This window comes from Patiria miniata, unplaced genomic scaffold (genome assembly GCF_015706575.1).
Source record: "Patiria miniata isolate m_02_andy unplaced genomic scaffold, ASM1570657v1 HiC_scaffold_2, whole genome shotgun sequence".
NCBI classification, from domain to species: Eukaryota; Metazoa; Echinodermata; class Asteroidea; order Valvatida; family Asterinidae; genus Patiria; species Patiria miniata.
The window spans coordinates 5,999,733-6,022,909 of record NW_024037058.1 but is presented as its reverse complement, the minus strand read 5'-3'; the positions used below and the strand labels follow the sequence as shown (position 1 = coordinate 6,022,909).

General features: G+C 39.4%; 2 protein-coding genes across 2 annotated transcripts; both read right to left on the bottom strand.

Annotated features, from left to right (window-relative positions):
- Positions 1-1,564: 1,564 nt before the first annotated feature.
- LOC119726179 (E3 ubiquitin-protein ligase TRIM56-like) lies at positions 1,565-3,152 on the bottom strand (the record flags this gene model as incomplete). The annotated part of the gene is made up of 1 exon (XM_038197787.1): positions 1,565-3,152. A coding segment is annotated over exon 1 (1,536 nt), but the record flags the coding sequence as incomplete, so codon positions are not given.
- A 9,569-nt stretch (positions 3,153-12,721) lies between these two features.
- LOC119726878 (protein PML-like) lies at positions 12,722-21,744 on the bottom strand. Its single transcript, XM_038198731.1, is given in 2 exon segments — positions 12,722-16,365; positions 21,733-21,744. Coding segments are annotated over 2 exon segments (2,040 nt in total). The 3' UTR covers positions 12,722-14,337.
- Positions 21,745-23,177: the final 1,433 nt, after the last annotated feature.

Sequence of the window (23,177 nt, the reverse complement as noted above, 5' to 3'; positions counted from 1 at the left end):
ATTATTTGCATTCATTCAAATTTTATACTTAAACTATAAACTGTTTTTCCATGAATTGAAAAATGTAAGAAAACGATTATTTTTTCATTGGTACATTTTACACTTTGAAAACTTGTCAAACATTAAGTTTTTTTGAGATTCTGAGAATATCACAGTAAATTGCCGTGATACTTTTTAAGAGATTATTCACATTTAAAAATATCAAAATGTTTAACTTGCGCATGTAACTTGTACATACAGCATTTCATAATGCTGTGCCTTAATGAGACAAACAGATTATTCCATTTGCTTCCATGCATGTTGAGACCCTGTCTATTTCCCCCAGAGTACAGTTCTGTTTGTGATGTGGAAATCAGCATAGGATATTCATATTGAGAACTAGGGCGCATTTGCTCACTCGCCACTTGGTGCAGCTCTGTTTACATGGGAAGACTGGCTCGTGTCTAGGCGCTCTGAGCAAACTTTCGTTAATATACCGAAAGTGTGTTAGCTAAACTTACTTCCTCACATCGCATCACAAAATACAAATTTTCCTCTTTCTCATGAATTTAATTTCTTCATGATTAAAGGCGAATAATTATGTGCACTTTCCCATTGAAAAACGGGCAACTCAGTGAAAATTTCGTGTTTCCTATGGAGGTCACGGCACATTTCCCCGATTTTTGAGGGTGCGGGTTTACTTCTTCGAACGGCACACGTGTAAACCCGGTCGCATACAATTACCTCGCATGGTTTCTGAAAGAGAACACAATAAGCTTTCCTTTTATGTAACAACCGTTTTGATTGGTTGAGAAGAAAGAGGGGCACTTTTCTTGTCAAATCAGACATCGCTTTTGTTCTGAGGATCGACCTGCTGTTTATGTATAGTCCGGTCAACACAGTGGGGCTGTGCGGGTCGCTGGGTCCGTGCACCATTGTGTGAGACCGCAGCGCATGCAGGACTTTAATTTTCTGCACATATGGGGGGAAAAGTTCTCCATATGTTGGATGAATTCTGGGTGTTTTGAAAGAAAAGAACATGGATAATGGGCTATGTTGTTGGTTTATTTTTATTCTTACTATCAATTTTATTATTTTGTCCTTACACTCAGTGATAAATCTGTACAGAATCTCCTGCAGCCACAACCAGATCACTGTCTGATGTGAATGTGATGCCCTGTTGACAACCACATCCCTTGATCACACATCCAATGTACTTGCCATCAGGACTGTAATGCAGAATATCACCTGTTGGATGTCTGTACACAGCAACATAGATGCTGCCATCACTGTCACAGCACACACCAGTAGGGTACAAACCCCCCAGCATTTTGCTAGTCATATCTACTGTGAATACACTGGCACCGTTGTAGTCTAAACACACCAACCGTTTGTTGAAGCCAGTTGTGTAGATAAGGTGGTGATTGTACATTGTCAGATAATCCTCAATCATTGGAGCAGGCAGTCTCCTGATGAGGGACCCATCTGGGTTGTGTAGAGATATCTCCTTCTTGCCTTCATAACCCACTGCTATCAGATTGCTGTCATCCACTGCAAGGCATGTTGGTTGGCTGTCTGACCCTCTACCTGGTGTGAACTGATGGAGGAGCTGATGTTGCTTGTTGCAGACCTTAACTACTGGACCATCTAGAACAAGGAGCTTGTCATCCTTGCTCACTGCAATACACCTGACATCAGTGAGGCAATAGTTGTGAAGCTTTTGTGGGATAGGAGATCCTTTCTTATGACTATATGGAATTGAAACTTCAAACAGTGCATCACTGTTTCCATTAAATCTTCTAGATAGTGCAAGTATTTTATTGTCAGAGAGTGCTGCAACATGTGTTATGAATGCATTTGTTAATTCAACGTATTCAATTTTGGTCTCCAGTTCCCATTTCTCCTTCACAAAGGATCTTCGTCGTCTTGGTGATTGCTTTGCTGCAGCCTTTGGCTCTTCTTCCAGAATGAGTCTCCCAAGTGACCTCTCACCTTCTTCAAAGTTCATGAAGGTCAACTTGTCAGGAACTTGCTGTGGCTGTTTCCCTGTCAATTCACTGAGGTTATGCAAGAGCTTCTGTTGAAGTCCAAGAATCTCATAGCAACTTGCTTGATTCATGAGTTGTTTCACCTCCTCCAGCTTGTGCTCTGTCTGTGTCACCTCTTTCCTGTTGGTAGCTTCAGCAGCTTCAAATGGTGTGATTCTCTCTTGGTAAATCCTATCTGTCTCTTCTAACAATTTCTGCTCCTCCTGTCGGATCTTGGCAACCTCTCTCTCGGCTTTTTCTGAGATTTTCTTTTTGATGTTTGCAAACATTTTGTTGAGTTTCTTGCGAGATTGGCATGTCTTATCTATGGTTTTGTTCAGTTTGGTTTTGCTTTTACCAATATTTGCAACAAGTTCTTCTACCTTTTTCTTACATTTCTCAAAGGCCTCAGGTAAGCCAATAAAAGAGTGTTTGGGTTTTTCATGATCTAGAACAGTACACATGAGACATATGACTTGCTCACACGTATTACAGTAGACATTGAGATTCTGATCTGGATGCTTGCCACATTTGGGAACTTCTTCTCTTAGTTTACTCTTGTAGACAATCTCCCCTGATCGAAGTTGAGCCAGTGTGTAGATTTTATGAGATTTCATGACAGTCATACGTTTATGAGCCTTTTGACATTCTTGACACAGGAAATGATCACAGTCTATGCATCTTGAAATAGCTTGATTCTCCTCATCACAGGCTTGACATTTGATCTCTGACCCTTGACCTTTCAGTAGCTTTTCCTGCATTGTAACTTCCTCCACCAGGGCACTGAATGCAAAGTTATTAGGGAGATCAGCAACCCCAGACCCTTTCAACATGGTTTCACGTCTGCACAGAGGACATGTCAGCTTTGTACCACTAGGGTCTTGGCTCTGTCTGAGCTCTTGGAGGCATTGCAGGCAAAAACTATGCAAACAGTCCAGCAGTTTGGGCTGCCTGAAACGGTTGGTGCAGATGGAGCATTCCAGATGATCCACACTAATCTTCTCCAACACTGATTGCACTGTAACATTAGATGCCATCTTCACTGTTGGGCTTGGTGCGATAGGATGGACCTTTAACCTACAAATGAAGCACATTAAAGGGAATATACATCATTTGCTTTTGCTGTAATTTTCAGAAATGGATGGAATTGGGGGGTTGGAAATATATAGCAAATATAGTTACACTGACTTTTTTGAGGTTTTTGGTTCGAAAATGCTATAAAAACCAAGAAAAACAATCATTTTTCTGTAGTCTGGTTCCCTGACTCCATATAAGAAGAAACAGAGCAGTTTACATTCATTGGGGAATTGAAAGGTCAGGGAACCAGTTTAGCTGGCTCGTACCCGTTCATAGGTTTGTAATCGATTGCAAACAAGTGCGATGGTCAATTGGGGCCAGTATTTGAAAAAAAGCCAGTTTTTTTCCTACGCTCATCGGCCGATCAGCGCTGGAAATTGATACAAAAATACCACTTTTCTTGAAAATGACAGTATACCCGGTGCCATGATTTTACAGGATGCTTTACACTGTCATTCACTAACAGTCCAGCAAGGTATTTTAAAATGATTTGGTAGTTTTATTTTTTGATGTTTGCAAATGTTGTATTTTCCCTTTAATTAAAAGGTTTTGGAATTACATGTATTCAACTTCAAATGATCATTTGGTAAAGTTTAAAACATTTTGTCAAGTAGAGTATTCATAAACTTGAAGGTTTATTCATACACTATGTGCTTGATTCAAAACCTGAGGTTAGTTACGTTTTTCCAAAAGAAAATAGCAATTTGTATAATAGGGTGACCATGTTTATGAAAGAGCATACTTTGTCCTGAAAATGTTACATTAAAAAATTCTCTTCAGCTGTTATCTGGGACATTTTCTACGTCTAATGTAAGTTGTAATAAAGTTCATAACAAGTCAAAACAAAAGTAGGTCGCAAGTAAAAAGGTTTTCAATGGCAAAAAAATGCTTTTGGCACAGTTTGTTTTATAAATAGTTTGTGAGTTGACCTGACAAAAAATGATTTTTCATTGACTTGATGAGGACGTGGCTACAGGTCTGAATGAAACAGTTCACAACAAAATTGAAATTTTTTTCTAACACTGGGTTTTGCCCTAAACACTGTGTACTCAGTGTAAAAAGTTTGTAAAAATAGCAGTCGCACATCCCTCCGTGAAAATGACCTCCATAAAATAGAAAATTAAGGTTAAGGGTGCTTTTCAAACCGCATGATCATTGACAATATGTGGCACTTTTCAGGGTGGAAAAATTGGCGATGGTCGCGCGAAATTCCAAAAAGGGCACACATAAAAGACCGCTGGTAACAAAAAGGGCACTTGTTTTAAAAAAAAAAGGGCACTCTTTACAAATATGGGGGGGGGGAACACTGGTGTAAAACGGGGGATTGTATACAAAAGGGCACTCTTACTGTTACTCAGGTGGGACTCGAACCCAGTACCTCCTGTGCAGACGTTTTAATAATAATAATAATAGTAAAAGAACATTTGTAAAGCGCCGGTATCCGCCAAAAATAGGCACTCATGGCGCTCGAGGAGAAAGTCAAGTTAGGATTGTGTATTGTGAGAGTAAGCTTGTTTGTACAGGTGAGATTTTATGTTTGTCTTAAATGTTGTGATGGATGGAGATGATTTGATAGCCAGAGGGAGTTGGTTCCACACTCGGGCTGACGCTGCAACAAAGGATCTGTCACCCCATAGAGTGGAGGTCCTGGGCTCGTGAAGCATCATGAGCTCACTGGAGCGGAGTCCGGTGCGTGCTGTTGAGTACGGGTGGATGAGGTCGATGAGATACACCCGCGCATTGTTGAGGAGGATTTTGAACACGAATAGGCCAAGTTTGTATTTGATTCTGTATGATACTGGAAGCCAGTGGAGATCTGCTAGTACAGGAGTGATGTGAGAATGTTTACTAGTGAGAGAGATTAGTCTGGCACTGATTAGTCAGGTGGCTTAGATCTAATTTTCGTCAAGATCGTGACCGACTGGTCCAAAGCACCAAACTTGGCAGATATATTCTTATAGACCTAGAGAAGATATTTAGAAGGGGTGACACCTGAAATTCTTTTGGGAAGGGTGCCTAATTTGCATAAATCGTTAATCCCTGACGTGTAATATATTTATTCCCATATTTGGGTATATTTCCATTTTTTTTATTTTTTTTGAAAAGTGTATTTTGGGGATTCTACTTACATATCTTTACTTAAATAACATTTTCCAAAGCATATAAGTGACTGAATAATTATGAGGACATAGTAACGATCCAAAATGGCTACTATTATGACCTAAAATTGCGCGCATTTACCTTGTCTCCAGATATCATCAATTAGTCTTGCCAAACATTAGCATTGATGAACTTCAAATTCACCAAGTAGCTTACTGGTACAGCTACCCTATTAAAACCTTATGCAAAATCATGTGAACTATGATAACATTGTGATATTAAGCCCAGAAAACAAAAACTGGGGAAAAACGAGGTGTCTATAAATTAGGCTAACAAGTAGGTGAATGCTTGCCTAACATGGAACACTGGAACAAGTTCAAGAAAATTCCCCTAATTATTGTTGAGAAAACGTTTTGGCGTAGACAAAATTATTGTAAACAACAATAATCTCTTATTTAGGGGGATTTTGTTGAACTTGTTTAAGTTCCCACGTTACCCTTCCCGTACTAGCCCAATTTACGGACACCACATTTTCTCCCCTTTTTTGGTCTTTTGGGCTAAGCATCAAGATGTTATCAATTTTCACTTGATTTCCCACTTATTTTTGTTAGGGTAACTATGCCAGTAAGTAACTTTGTTAATTTGAAGCTCATCAATACCCACGTTTGGCGAGACTAGTTGATGATATCTGAGGAAAAGGTAAATGCGCGTAACTTTAGGGTAAAATAGTAGCAATTGTGGTTCTTTACTATGTCCTCCTAATTATTCAGTCACTTATATGTTTTTCAAAATGTTATTGAAGTAAGAATATGCAAGTAGAATCACCAAAATACACTTTTCAAAAAAAAATAAAAATAAAAATATACCCAAATATGGGAATAAATATATTACACGGCAGGGATTAACGATTTATGCAAATTAGGCACCCTTCCCAAAAGAATTTCAGGTGTCACCCCTTCTAAATATCTTCTCTAGGGCTATAAGAATCTATCTGCCAAGTTTGGTGCTTTGGACCAGTCGGTCACGATTCCGACCATATGCCACCTGACTAGATGTTTTGTAGTCGCTGCAAACGGTTTAGTTGATTTAGGTTAATGCCATACAATAGTGAATTGCCCATGTCAATTTTGGATGTGATGAAAGCGTGAACAAGTATTTCAGTTGTGTGTTTGTCAAGATATTTTCGTATGTGTCCGATGTTACGGATCGACATGCAGACTGATCTAGAGATTGATGTAAGGTGAGGTTCCATGGATAGAGATGAATCAAAGATAATACCAAGATTTCTGACTTTATTTGATGGCATGATGGTTGAATCACCAACCCTTATGGATGGAACATGAACTTTGCACGATTGCTGCTTTGAACCTATGATGATAAATTTGGTCTTTTCATCGTTGAATTTGAGCCAGTTGTGAGTCATCCAAGAACGTACGTCATCAATGCATGTTTCCATCTTCTGGATTGCTGAATCAACCTTGTGTTGTTGAGGGTCTACTGACATATATAATTGGGTATCATCTGCATAACAATGATAGGATAGACCATGCTTTCGAATGATTTCACCAAGTGGCATTGTATACAGAGAGAACAAGACGGGCCCTAGGACTGATCCTTGAGGTAGCCCAAAATCAAGAGAGACAGTAGATGAACTTGAATCATTGACCCGGACAAATTGAGATCGGTCATTAAGGTATGATTTAAACCAGTCTAATGCTCCACCTCTGAGCTTGCCTTGGTCAGCTGGGTGGTTTGAGTACTCTAGGTAGCAGGAGTTAATGCAACCAAATATAGTCTGCACCGAAGAAAAAAAAAATTCAAGTACTTTAACTGGCTCATATTTCAAAACATAGACTCAAAGTCCACTTTCCTCAAAGAAATTTCATTAAAAAAACGTTTACCTTCACATCGGTTTATATTTTTTTTTGTTTTATTATTATTTTGTGATTCACTAAGCTACGTCTGTGACGAATCTTCTTAAAGGTCTCACACTTCTTTGTAAGAGACTACATGTAAGTACAAACAATGCGCTTCACTTATTTCTGTCATAAATATAAGGAGATTCATGTATTCCACATGTCTGCATTCTAACAGGTTTGACAGATCCACATGAATTTCCTTGTAATTGGCAAATACTGAGTTTACATACATGTACCTCATATGAGATAATGTGATGCTGGTGATTTATATCAAATGTATAGACAGACTTACAGGTAGACCCATTAAATAAAAATCTTACCTTCAGGTACATATGAAATGAGCCATTGCTATCTGCCCATTCTGATGTCACTTACGGCAATGGTTGAAATGAACAAAGATGGCGTTCTATGTATACGCCCCTCTGTATCAACACCATGTCACATGATTTTGAGTCATTTGCAGTCCCCAGATTCCACTTCTGTAGAGCTTTGGTACGTGCTCATAGTAAAATCAAATGCAGTGTTCTATATCAAATGGATCCAAAGGTCCTGGGCTGGTAATATTTGCAGTACCAGTACCCAAATCCGATAACGTAGCACTTTGGTACGTGCTCATAGTAAAATCAAATGCAGTGTTTTATATCAAATGGATCCAAAGGTTCTGGGCTGGTAATATTTGCAGTCCCCAGATTCCACTTATGTAGAGCTTTAATTGGTACGTGCTCATAGTGAAATCGAATACAGCATGCTGACTGTGTTTTATATCTAATGGATCCAAGAGTCTAGAGCTTGTAATTAGCAAGATTATGGACAGGTTTATCAGAAAGGTAAACATAAAGAAGCCTCAGGGTCAATTACCTGATACAGTTATTCTGAGCTGACTTGTATTGCAGATGACACCTGTTTTAATATCCTTTGATATGTTTCCAGTCAGGATACTCACACAGGTGTCTATCGCTTGTGGAATTTCCTGATTCTCAAAAGTGGGGGGAGGGGCATATCTTGAACAGAGTTAATGCGAGCGCGAAGCCCTAACAGGCATGGGGTCTAGAACCCGCTTTAGGGCCCCGGAAAATGTTGTATTCTAGATGCTCTGTGGTGTGATCTGAGGCAATTTCTGACCACTTCAAATTGTTGTGAACAAAATAATCATCTATTTTTTAGTTTGGAGTCATCAGTTATTGTGAGCTATAGAATCCTTTTGTTGTCAACAATTTTAATTCGGGGACAAAAAAAGTGGCGGGGGGGGGGTACACAAATGATATGATATCCTCCGACTTTAAAAAAGTGGGGAGGGAGGACTTGTCCCCCCGTCCCCCACCGATTGTCGACCATGGATACTCAAGTCTGTTGTGTAGACAAAAGTAAACAAATAAAAAGAGGTAAAAATTGAACTGACAGTAATTAGTTTTGGAACGTAGTTTTGTTCTGTTGTGGGTTTAATTTTCCCTCACTTTCTTTATATTTATCAACATTTTTTAGCTAGTGTGTGGTTGGTGTTTTACATGCATGTAAAGCATTCAACAGCACAACGCTTGCATTGTTCATTTGAATTATATTCATCATAACCAAACTTGTTATTTCTCTCAGTGATTCAGCATCAGCAGTGCTTTGTTACAAAATTTCCCAAACTCACATATTTGAGGCTTTCTCTCTTATTGCATCCCAGGTAAGTTCAGTTGACACTTATTGTAAATATTCATTTGTATTTTGTGCCCTCCATAGGCTGATTGGTCCATCCATTGCTGAGATGAATGCTGAGATTGGGGAGAGCCATGCCCACCTCTACACATCACAGACTGACGAACAGGTACTAACACAACAGCAGTTATGTGGTGTAAGTCTATTTTAAATCTAAATCCGGGTCTGCAAGCCATGGCAAGAGATTGAACATTCTGTCCGGGGCGGTTGCAGCTGCACAAAACAAAAAATCGTGGATCAAGCTAAAGAGGGCAAATTTCGAAAGAGAGTCAAGTTACAGTTTTGATGTAATGTTTGTGATGTAAAATCTCGAAAGAGATTCAAGCTACAAAGAGATCAACTTTGATGACCTTCTGCCATCTCCCCAAAAAACGAGCACATTTCATTCAAAAAGTAAGAGGAAAGTGGCCAGAAAATGCCTCACATTTCACCACAGAGCATCTAGAATCTAAAGTTTGAATCAACTATCACATATAAAAAGTTCCACTTTAATATTTAAAGTGGATCAATTTTTTAATTAAAATTATGCTAATGTATGCACAGAAAGACCAACTTAATGAATTTCTTGAGAAATTTGAATCTTTACTTGCTACAACACCTTTTATAAGTGAACATTAATCATTTGTATTACATCACATATGAGAAATTCCTCCAAAAAAATTAAATTAGGTTCAATTTCTGAAGACAAGCCCATTTGTTGACTGGTGTGATGTGGGATACTTAAAAGTATGCTGTTTTCAATCTTCTCGGGGCCCACAACACCTGAGGCGAAATGCACCCCTAGGATGTTAAAAATGTCATATCCCACATCACACCTGTCAACAATTCTTTATTGTAATGGAAGTCCAACTAGAGAAAAAGTAATGTAGTACGTGTTGTCAATTTGTTCACTTTGAAATGTAGGTGCTATATGAAATGACAGTGGCAGTCAACTGTGAGGAAGCCAAGAAACCTGTCTGCAAAAACAAGAACAGATTCCCCAATGTACTTCCATGTACAGGTAAGTTCATTTGTAGAAATTACTAAGTGTTGCGTAAAGAGTGGCCTCTTGAGGCAAACGCTTGTTGGCACACACCCACTGCATTGTGAATTGTTCTTAATTGTAGGGGGGATGGGTGCTAAGGTAGTCTATGTAATATCCCCTTGTACAGCAAGGGTCTATGATATCTCAGAGATTCAACGATTATTATGCAATACAAGACTGCATCTTGACCTCGAGACCATTCAGCAGGCGCCTTCTATATTGGTTCTTAAACCCGTTGTCATGTACATCTAGTAAAACCTAGACACAACATCTATTATGCTTTTACATTGTGAATTATGTTAGCAAATTAGGCTGTGTCACATGGGCTGTAACGATATGTTACGTGATGCTAGGGATGTGATGTTTACGTATTCAAACTAAAAAAAATTGTAAATCCGTTTGCATATTTTCCAAAACATGTAAAATGAAACCTGAAATATGAAAAAATGACCTTTGCTTATGCAATCTGCCCTTGACTTGTTCATATACATTTATTTCCTAGATTAACAATGCTTTTAATCTCATTTAATCTACAAAGTATTAGAAGAACCGCACAACTTGATTACATTCTGGGTTGTTGAGTTTGTACATGTACAAATGTACGTTTTCAATAGCTGCCTGCTATAATCTATTGGGCCAATCATCTATATATATATAAGAGAGAAGTTTACTCGCCCCCGAGACGATGTTTGCTCCTGAAAGGATCCCAGACCGCGGGCTCCCGCGGCGCCAAAATCGCTCCACGTCCGTGGAAAAATACGTAGGGTGTCTTCCGCCGGGTCGGACACTTCGGGTCGTCCTGATTTTCCCGGCGATCCTTTTAGTCGATTTTTCGTGACTGCGTTTTTCGCAGGAATTTGCCGTCGTGTGCGCTTTCACGTTGACTGCCTGGCCGCCCCCTGTGCTTGCTTCTCTGCGTGTCTAGACTGTGCGAGGTCAGCGAGGTCAACGTACGGGTTCCGTTTACGTGTTCTACTCAGCCGTTCTGCAAAAGCGTTCACCAAATTGTGTTATGGGGTGACCTTGGTAAAATATTTTTTCTCCATGGTGCGTGGCCACCAAGTGCCCCTATTCTTTCATATGCTTCGCTTGCCGCCCCTGCGCCGTGTGCAACGAATACTCAGAAGGACTACACATAAAGTATGCCTTGCGCGGTCTGACCAATCGAAAGTCTACACTGCGTAGTATTTCCGGGCTATGCAAAACTGTCGATGGCAACGCGTACTGCAGCCTGCTCCACACCCTGGAAACGAGGTTGGGTGCTCGCTATTTGCATGATTTGAAGCACAAGCATGTGAGTGACGTGAATAGTGCTCTGTTGCTTCCATCGTGTGTTAATACAGCTCCATGCTTCCACCAAGGCTGAGCGTTGTGAGTTCGCTGCCCGCCACGTATAATTCAGTGTTGCGTTATAATTTCGGGGGCCTGTCTGGGATCAACGAAGGATCTTAAACGCAGTCACACAAAAAATCAACGAAAATGTGTCCGATCCGCCGGAAGACACCCTCCACATTTTTCCACGGACGTGGAGCGATTTTGGCGTCGCGAAAGACCGCGGTCTCAGATCGTTTCAGGAGCAAACATTTCTCGGAGGCCGAGTAAAATTTGCTCTTCTATAGATGGTTGCCTCAAGTTGAATAACAGTTGACTCGACAAGTTCCTCGCAGACAGTCTCGCAAATTGTAAGACGTTCAAGTTTACGTTTGTTGAAGAGTCCAATATACTGAAACTTAATTATGACCTTCTTAATCAGCCTTCGCCTGTGTACTACGGCAAGCCTTTCAAGTACGTTTTCCCACAAATGCCACTGCCTCACAAAATGCCAATTTAACAGAACGGGAACATTTACAGACTGTTGCCATGGTACATAATTGTTAGTGGTCAGAAATTGCCTCAGATCGCACCACAGAAATTGCTTTTCTATAACTGCATGTCTTCTCAACTAAATCCCCCAGTTACATTCATCTCCCCACATTTTCATCCCCAACTCTACGCCCTACCTGATCTATGATCGGGTAAATCAACGAGGGATCGATGCATTGCTTCAAATATTGTGATCTTTGAACTATGTTGGGTTGGAATAACGAAGAGTGCATAAATAATAATATTGGCGGTTGTTGGCTGTTTGGCCTTGCTTATATTATGGTTGAACCATGCCAACTTGAATAAAATAGTTAAATCGACTTTTTCCTCGCAGGTCTCGCAAATTGTAAGAAGTTCAAGTTTACGTTTGTTGAAGAGTCCAATACTGTACCTTCATAATGACCTTCCTCCATGATTCAGACTATGTAATTTTATGGTAACACACTCAACATTTTTATTGCAAATGCCACCTTCACGTTTTATTCCATTATGATTTATTGTCAAAAGAGTACAATCAGCCTTCGCCTGTGTACTATACGGTAAGTCTTTCAACTCAGTTTTCCCACATTAGCAAACGCGACTGCCTCACAAAATGCAATTTAACAGACCAACGGGAAAATTTACAGACAGTTATACATGCCATGGTACATAATTATCATGGGCGCGGCGTCAATCGGTGGGGGACGGGGGACCCCCATCCCAACATTTTAAAGCGGGCAATATCGTTTGGTTCCCTACCCCCACTTTTTCTTCCCCGAATAAAAATTGTAGCCTACTATAATATTCTTTTGCTCAGAACAGCTGATTCAATGACTCCAAACTCGAAAATGATGTTTAAAAGATGATCTTTTGTTTTACTATCTTACGTGGTCAGAAATTGCCTCAGATCGCGTCACCGTAAATTGCTTTTCTATAGCTACATGTCTTCTCAACTAAATCCCCCATTTACATTTAACTCCCCACACTTTCAACCCCAACACAAATACGCCCTACCCGATCTATGATCGGGTAAATCAGCTTGTACACAATATAAACAGTTTACTATTGAGATGTTTTCAATGCCCCAGTGTTCCCCCTAAAATACTGTAAATCTGAGTGTGTCTTGACCTTTTCCACTCAAGGAAACGCCGATGACATTCCATTTTCATTGTATCCACCTTTTCAATAGAAACTACTTTTCCAAAGTCTTTGAAAAAACAAAAGTCCATGAAAAATAAAATTATCCTTTTACTTACAAAAACCTTCCAACCCTAGTTATTCTGCTGGTACCTTTAGAAAGTTCCAGATGCTGATTGGTAAAATAACAGACTTTGGATCTTTGTCGAAATGGCATTGTTGTCATGTAAGCTGCGTTCTCTTGGAGAGATATTCTGTAATTAAAGCAAATGCTCATTGCTTCATTTAAACTACTTGGTCTATCAGCATGTAGCAAATCAATGATTAGTCGAAGAAGTAAAAGCCTCAATCATTTATGGAATAAACTAAACTATTATTGTAGTGATAAGGAACCTCTCATAAGTAGGTCATTCTATACATTTAGGGTCCAAAGTCGGACATTTTTCCTGTCTCTGCACATCCCAAATTTATCATTTGCCATTCACTGCAATTAAAAATGACTTCAAACTAATTAATATTTGTTGAGTAGGTCATTTGATTCACAGAAGCATTCTTGGTGGAAAGAGTACACACATAAAGGAGTGCATCTTCAATTACAAAATCGTAGATGCCAGACGTATAGGGACAGGAAAAAGTGGACCCCAAATTCATAGAATGTTCCAATGCATCTTCTATTGTAGTATTTAAAAACGCCATTTAACAAAGGCTTACAAACTAGATTTCAATTTACAAATGTACAGTACATCCATCATACCAACCACATTTACAAACATCCATGTATCATTGCAGTAGAATGCACAAGGTTTTCATTTTCAACTTGGTTGTAAATGCAATGAAACTGATATTAATTTGATGAGGCACTCAGAAAGCACTGTGAAAGAGACAACCTAGGGATTGCATATGATTTACTTTTAAACTATCGCTTTAGTTCAAAATCACACATATTTCATCCAGTTGCTTTTGAATAATTTACTTTTGTCACATGTACACGGAGGTGCAAAATCTTTTTTCTTTGAAAATAAGTTGCCAATAATTGAAATATCGAATATCAAAATCTAAGGAAATGTTTACATTTCACAAAGGAGCAGGGTTGTATCTTATACTTGGGAAAACACCTCATGCATTGACTTTGCATTCGCTGAGATGAATCCGAGAAAATTGAATTGCCCTGTCGTGGTAATGCTTTCCCTCTCATTTTTATATATTTTTAGAATGTGCAATCTGCCCTATTTGAAAACAGTGTGAAGGGTCACTCCTTGCTCTCATTATTGGGCCGGCAGATCTAAGATTTTGCAGGAAGTGGGCTGGGTGTCGAAGTCCAAGATTTTCTAAAGGGGAAGTGGTTGAGGTATGAGAGTCAACACGTACGGAGAGCAAATACCTTAGAAATAAACGAAATATACATTATTTCAATGCCTTATTCAAGGGAATGAACTTTAAGGTTCTTTTTCAGTGATAATTAACAATATTCAATGTCTGATGGACGTGGTTGGTGGATACGCTGGATAGCCCCAGTTTAATTTATATGTCCTTACACTCGGTGATAGACCTTTACAGACTCTCCTGCAGCCACTACCAGATCACCATCTGATGTGATTGTTATGGCCCATGGATCACCACAGTCCTTGATCACACAACCAATGTACTTGCCATCAGGACTGTAATGCAGAATATCACCTGTTGGATTTCCATGCACAGCAACATAGATGCTGCCATCACTGTCACAGCACACACCAGTAGGGTACCCATCCATCTGCATGTTGCTGGTCATGTCTACTGAGAATACACTGGCACCATAGTAGTCTACACATACCAACCTTCTCTTGAACTTGTTTGTGTAAATAAGCCGATGATTGTACATGTACATTGTCAGAAAACCTCTAATCATTGGAGCAGGCAGTCTCCTGATGAGGGATCCATCTGGGTTGTGTAGAGATATCTCCGCCTCGTCTTCATGACCCACTGCTATCAGATTGCTGTCACCCACTGCAAGGCATGTTGGGTAGCTGTTTGACCCTCTACCTGGTGTGAACTGATGGAGGAGCTGATGTTGCTTGTTGAAGACCTTGACTACTGGACCATCTAGAGCAAGGAGCTTGTCATCCTTGCTCACTGCAATACAGCTTACATCATCAGTGAGGCCATTGATTTGTAGCCTTTGTGGGATAGGAGATTGTTCCTGGTGATTATTTGGAATTGAAACTGGGAATAGTGCATGTTCATTTAAAAAAAATATATTGGTTACATGTAGTGCAAGTATATTATTGCTAGAGTGTGCTGCAACACGTGATATGCATGTTCTAAGTCCAAAGTTCTTGACATCAGTCTTCAGTTCCCATTTCTCCTTCACACATGATCTTGCAGGTCTTGGTGATTGCTTTGCTGTAGCCTTTGGCTCTTTCTCCAGAATGAGACTCCCAAGTGACCTTTCACCTTCTTCAAAGTCCATGAAGGTCAACTTGTCAGGAACTTGCTGTGGCTGTTTCCCTGTCAATTCACTGAGGTTATGCAAGAGCTTCTGTTGAAGTTCAAGAATCTCATAGCAACTTGCTTGATTCATGAGTTGTTTCACCTCCTCCAGCTTGTGCTGTGTCTGTGTCACCTCTTTCTTGTTCTTAGCTTGAGCAGCTTCAAACGTTTTTACTCTTTCTTGATAAATCCTGTCCATCTCTTTCATCAATTTGTGTTCTTCCTTTTGGATCTTTGCAACCTCCTGTTTGACCTTTGTAATCTCCTGTTGAGCCTTTTTGGAGAGTTTCTTTTTGGAGTTCGCAAACATGGTGTCCAGCTCCTTACGAAATTTGCACGTCTCCTCGATGGTGGTGCTCAATTGTGTTTTTCTTCTCTCACTTTTTTGGACCATTTCTGTGACCTTCTTCTTACATTTCTCTACTGCCTCAGGTAATCCAGTGAGTGAGTGTTTTGTGTGATCAAGCACAGAGCAAGTTGTGCATATGAGTTGCTCACATGAGTTGCAGTAGACACTGAGATTCTGATCTGGATGCTTGCAACATTTTGGAACTTCGTCTCTTAATTTACTCTTATAGACTATCTCTCCTGATCGAAGTTGAGCCAATGTGTAGATTTTGTGAGATTTCATTAGGGTTAGACGTTCATGAGCCTTTTGACATTCTTGACACAGGAAATGATCACAGCCCATACATCTTGACACAGCCTGATTCTCTTCATCACAGGCTTGACATTTGATTTCTGACCCTTGACCTTCCAGTAGCTTTTCCTGCATTGTAACTTCCTCCACCAGGGCACTGAATGCAAATTTATTAGGGAGATCAGCAACCCCAGACCCTTTCAGTACGGTTTCTCGTCTGCACAGAGGACATGTCAGCTTTGTACCACTAGGATCTTGGCTCTGTCTGAGCTCTTGGAGGCATTACAGGCAAAAACAATGCAAACAGTCCAGCAGTTTGGGCTGCCTGAAACGGTTGGTGCAGATGGAGCATTCCAGATGATCCACACTAATCTTCTCCAACACTGATTGAACTGTAACATTAGATGCCTTCCTCACTGTTGGGCTTTGTGTGATAGGATGGTCATTAACCTGCAAATAAAAGGTTTGGAATTACATGTATTCAAACTTCAAATGATGATATGGTTGTAATAGGTCAGATGTAAAGTTGAAAACTTTTTGTCAAGTACATTATTCACATTGAAGATCTATTCACATGCTATATGCTTTTAAAACTGCTGTTGTTTAGTTTTGTTCAAAAGAAAATAGCAATCAGTTGCAACAAATGTACAATATATGGTTACCTTGTTAAAGGGAATACACAACATTTGTTTCTGCTGTAATATTCTGAAATGGATGTATTTGGTGGTTAGTATTTTGTAGCAAATATTGTTATGTTGACTTGTTTTAAGTTTTGTGTTTGTAGATACTAGAAAAAGCACAAAAAACAATCCTGTTCTTGTAGACTGGTTCCCCGACCCAAAATGATGAAATCGAGCAATTTATAGACGTCAGGGAATTGGATCAGGGAACCAGTCTAGCTTGCTTGTACCCATTCATAGGAGTGTAATTGATTGCAAACTAAATCTGTTAAATTGGGGGTTTGAAAAGAGTCAGTTTTGTCCAATGCTGGTCAGTCGACCTGCATTGGAAATCGATACAAAAATACCACTTTTCTTGAAAATGTCAGCATGTGCCATGATTTTACAGGATTCTTTAGACTGTCATTCACTAGCAGTGCAGTAAGGTATTTCATAATAATTTGGTAGTTTTGTTTTTTGATGTTTGCAAATGTTGTATATTCCCTTTAATTTAATGTAAGAGCATAATTATATATTTTGTCCTGACAAATGCAACATTAAAGAATTCGTTTCAGCTGTTATGGAACATTTCTACGCCTAAGGAAAACTGTAATAAAACTCATAACAAGTCAAACAAATGTAGGTCACAATTGACAGGTTTTACACTTTGACAAAAAATGCCTTTTGCCACAGTTTTTAATATAAATAGTTTGTGAGTTGACCTGACGAAGAATGACTTTTCATTGACTTTATGAGGATGTGGCTTCAGGTCTGAATGAAACAGTTCACGACAAATAGAATATTTTTTCTAATACTGGGTTTTGCCCTCACTGACGTATTTTAATAAACACTGTATACTCGGTGTTGTAAAAAGTTCATGAAAAGAGCACTCACTGTAAAAACTTGGTAAATTTAAAAATAGGGAGTGGGGGCTAGTACCATCTTCCTATGAGGGCACTGTTCAAACCAGACGATCATGGATAATATGTGGCAATTGTCAGGATGGCACAATCGCCTATGGTTGCGTGAAATTTCAAACAGGGCACTCGTAAAAGGCCGCTGGTAACAAAAAGGGCACTGGTTTAAAAAAAAAAAAAGGCACCTATTTAAAAAAAAAAAACTTTTACAAATAGGGGGGGGGGGTTAAATGCTGGTGTAAAAGGGGCACTTGTATACGAAAGGTAAGTCTTACTGTTACTTAGGTGGGGCTCGAACCCAGTACCCCCTGTTTAGTAGTGCAGTCTTCTTATCACTCCACCTCTGAGCTTGCCTGGGTCAGCTGGGTGGTTTGAGTCAAGGTGGGCAGGAGTTACGGCGATTGTAAAGTGTACGGCCTGGTTCCTGCAAGGGAACAAAATCCACTTTAAAATTATTGGACCTACATTGTACCAAACTAGTTGACGACATTCTCAGTGAACAGGTATGTCATAGATAGAGGACAGGATTTTGATTTTTTGAGTGAAATTTGGGGGTAAAATGACGATGACAGCGCAACGACTACACACGCCCCAAAAATAAAGATGGCGATTCAGCGCGCTATGTACTGTGAGCACGCACGGCGCGCTGAATCGCAAGGCACAAACCACGCAGGAAAATCATGATTTCTACCCCAAGAAACTGTTCAAAATTGCAAAACAGGTGTCATTAGAATTGAGAAAAGACTGCTTTTGATTGTAAATGTGATTTTTGAGCTATAAAAACATTCTTGACTCTAATTTGATCAAAACAAAACAGGGGTCCTACACTTCATGATCGCCGGAGTTTCTGCAACCCAATATTGCCTGCATCGGAAAAAAATATATATTTCAAGTACTTTAACTGGCCAATATTTCAATTGAAGGCTTGTCAATAAAGTCCACTTTTCTGTAAGAAAAGTGCACTAACTTCAGAAAAAAAAGACTTGCCTTCCATCGTTTTGATTTTTGGTTATATTATTATTTTTTTGTAATTTACTCAGCTATACCTGTGCTGAATCTTCTTAAAGGCCTAACATTTGTTTTGTAAGATTGCCTGTAAGTACAAACAATGCGTGTCACTTATTTCTGTCGTGAATAGAAGGAGATTCATGTATTCCACATGTCTGTATTCTAACAGGTTTGATGGATCCACCTGAATTTCCAGTAAATACGTATACACTTGTAATTGGCAAATACCGAGTTTACATGTACATGGCCTTCATACGAGATAATGTGATGCTGTTGATTTATATCAAATGTGTAGATAGACTTACAGGTAGACCCATTAAATAAAAAACCTTACCTTCAGGTACACATGAAATGAGCCATTGCTATCTGCCCATTCTGATGTCACTTACGGCAATGGTTGAAATGAACAAAGATGGCGATCTACTGTACATATACGCCCCTCTGTATCAACATGGACCATGTCACATGATGTTGAGTTCAGTTATTTGCAGTCCCTGGAGTCCACTTATGTAGCGCTGTGGTACGTGCTGTACGAGTAAAATCAAACACAGCATGCGACTGTTTTCTACATCAAACGGATCCAAAGGTCTATAGGCTGTTAATATTAACAATTTGACAGACAGGTTTATCAGAATAGTAAACAGAAAGAAGCCACAGGGTCAAGTTCTTTGTTCAACCGTTAACTTTTATTTGAGGTTCAAATGTAGGATCAAGGATATGTTTAGTCCTCTCAGGCCAGTAGACCAAACAGGGACATATTTGTCTAGAGTATTGTATTTGAGCATTGACTACTCCCTCTTGTAAGACCAATGCTGCACATACCGGTACTGGCAATTATTCCAAGATTCTTGACAAATGCCGTGTAATATGAGTACAACAACGGTACAACGTGAAGTATCTTACCTGAATTGAAGTCTTTTTGTTAGTTTAAAAGGAAAATTTGAAACTATCCTTTTGAAAGATGGCGCACAACACTCTACATGTACATGAATGCTTAAATATGATTGCACATGGTGCGTAAATTCCCAGTTCTATTTTTAGAAGCTATTGGACTGAGTCCACTTGTACATACTTTGTGGATTTTTATGCACACATCAATGCAGGTTCCTGTGCATAAATAGCAGTCAGTGTTTCCATGACCCTGGTGCCCCGGCCCTCAAAAATTGAATCAGAAGTCACCAATGCTATTCTGGGACTAAACAGCCCTGGTTATTTTCAAATTTCTGCCTGAAAAAAAAACGTTTTCAATTTTGTTTCCTATACAGCAATCTTTTGTTCACTTTTGAATAAAGCACTGCCCTCCAAAATTGACTGACTTTATTATTAATTATATATTATACTTTTCAATCATTTGTCGCCCAATATTGATTCAGGTTCATGAGAGCATGGAAGAATTTTTATTTTTCTGTTATGAGAGCTACAAAAGTAATCTAAAGTAAAACTTTTCCAAGAGTACAGTTCTTAAGAATTGCAACTTTGTTGTCAACCTACTTTCAGCTTATGTGTTAGATTAGGATCTGAAAGTTATCTTCAGTGCTTTCGATTGCTCCCCCCAGCTTACTCCCGCCTGGCTCCTCGCGTAATGACAGACATGCGCTTAATAAACGAACGGTTTCGGTTTAAGTTTCGTGCAAGAGCTGGAAACATGGGCGTCGCCAGGATTTTTTTCTAGAGGGGCAAAACATGTTTTCCAAAAAAAATATCCTGTTTTTCTCAACATATTCTCGATTTATCAGTTTTAGAGGGGGGTAGGGACATTTTACCCCTCCCCCATTAAATTTACACCAATATGACTTCTCGCCTCTTTTCTTTTTTGTTCTCTCTTTTTTTTTCTTTCCTTTTTTTACTTTTCCGGGAGGGGGGATGTTGCAACCTGACGCCACTTTTTTCTTCATATATCATCTCAATAAAGGTCATTCATTGCAAAAAGGAGGATAAGACATGAATCTGGGACTGAGAAAATATTTCAAATTTTGTTAGGAATTTTTTTTTCTTGACTCTCCATAGACTTTGTACACAATTGCGCAAGTGGCGTCAGGTTGCAGTATTTTTCCCAGGCTGCATCCAAGAGCACGTCCAGGGCCTCCACGCCAAGCTAATATGCGGGGACGCGCTGACAATAATTCGTAGCCGTAGCTCCGTGCATAGAGCTACATCGGGTTTGTAGCTCTATGCTCTGTGGAAGCCGTTTCTGACACGGCCTGATGAGGTGCCCGCTGGACGTTGCATGGCCTTATGGGATACTTACCCAAGTGACCGGCTCGGCGAGTCGGTCACTTGGGCCAGGCTAGAGTAAGCGCGAGAAGTCACATGAGAGGTAAATCGAACGCTGTCGCGCTTGCATGAGTAAGTGTGGGGGAAGTAATCGAACGCACTGATAGTGAAACTCATCACTACATGAGTGCTCTTTTCTAGTTTTTCCTTCAAATCAAAGGTTTTACCAAGGAAACAAAAGGTTTTTTTGGATTTTTTTTTTTTTTTTTTTTAACTCACTTCTACATGATACATCAAATGGAGAATATTGATCCCCAAACATTCAGTTTTGGAAAAATTACCCCACAAATTATGAATGATTTGCCATCAGACCTTGATTAGCTCCTCGTATGTTTAACTGGTTCCTAGCTGTCCCTATAGCGATCAATAATGTAAATGCTAGGAAGGAGTCTCCTTGCATTGTGTATTTGTTTGTGCACAAAATTAATCCAAAATATAAGCCTTTAAAAGAGGGTTGCAGCTGCCCTAAAATAAAAATCTTACATAAAGATTAGAAGTGACGTGTTGAAAATTCATTCAAACGTGGTTTCCCTTTACAACAAAAGACAAGCACCCAATTGACAGAAGGGCAAAAGAAATGAGTAGGTTGGACTATGGAATGATGGAATAATTCTTGATTCAGTATTTGATTTAATTCAACTCTTCAAATCCAAAGAGATTAAAATGTTTCCAACAAAATCCACAATAAAAATCAGGCCTTAGATTAAAACCCGAGTCAGTGACTATATTGAGCCACTTTCTGTTTCACAATATCTGTATACAATTTCAGGAAAACATAAAATGCAAAGCCAACTATAACATTACAAGAAGATCCATTTCAACGTGGTTGTCATGTAGTTTAATTCACTGCTGTAAACAACTATTACAGATGTTGCGTTTTAAGACAAAGATTTTTGATTTTCAAGACACAGTGATAAAAGTCTGCAGTTTCTTGCAAGAACATGAAGGAGTTTTCTTACCAAAACAGCCATTGTTTTTGTTCTTTTGTTTCGATTTGTTCTTTTGTTGCGATGTTCTTTTGTTGCGATTGTGTTGATACTTTGTAAGTTGTTTGTTGTATCACATTCGGAACAAACAGCCACAAGACATATCAGATTGCAGGTTTTTGGGGGGAGGGTCTCCTGACAACAAACAGAGTGTGCTGGCCGAAATGTTGAGTTAAAACCGGTTCTTCTCGGAACCCCCCTGCTGCCCCATTGAATAATGCAATTTGGTTTTAACGTCAGCCATCAGCAAAAAATATTCTAGACCTGAAACCAAACCAGAAAGGATCAAAGTTTCAGTTCTCGAGACTGTTATTGAGACAAGTGACTATTTCTCTCTTGTCTTTCTTTGTTAAATAGTGTTCAGATATTCGTGACTCAAATTGACTTGACTTGTCTTTCTTTGTTAAATAGTGTTCAGATATTCGTGACTCAAATTGACTTGACTAAATTGGCTATAAGTATTTGACTTGACTCGACTCGATTCGACTTGAACCTTGTTGACCTATTAACTCAATTCAACTTGACTCACTTTTTGAAATGACTCAACTCAACCTTTTGGACCTATAACTGGACTGGACTCAAGTCACTTCTTTAAAATGACTCGACTCGACTCAGTCAATTCACTTCTTGAAAATGACTTGACTCGACTCGAGTCACAAAAAAACAGTGACTCATTACAACTCTGCTGAGGAATGACAAGGAGATTCTGATCCAGGAGATAATAAATTATAAAATGAGTCCTTGGCATTGTCAGCAGCAGCCTTTGTGTAATGTTGGCTAAATGTTTAAACATGTAAACACAGCATAAATGCTTACGAAAATGAACATGGATGACCATTATTTACAGTATTGTATTAGTAAAATTTGATGTTTTATCCTTTCCCCCAGGCCAACCCCATGTCCCCGAAAGCGATGATGATAATTCCAGCTCCTACGGTTCCGACACCAACATCCCCTCTAGAAGGACCAAGACCGCCTGGTCAGCGATGCCGAGATGCGACACATGACGCTCACCAGACCAGCTAAGGTTGGTGCTTATTGGGTCAGTCACTACCGAACACCATTACCACACTGCAAAAACAGATAGACAAGCAAGACCCTGTGGAGGAATTCAAGGTGAGTTGGGGTAAAACTTTGGCTCAGTGATTATTTTAAGAACTCACAGCTTTAAAAGTCTCCACAAAATGGCATGAATTTTTGTAGTCTATAGAATTTCAAGTGAGGTTATCGGATTTTCCCATTTTCTTATCTGCAAAGCAGAATGTATCAGAATACAAGGGCTTCTTTTTAACCAATTGTTACCGACAACAAACCAAATTTTGCACTCGATCAGCACTAGCTAAATGTATTACGAGACAGTTTTGCCGAAAATGTTTCGTCGAGTCAGTGAAATTTGTCTCACTAGTGACAATTCTGTG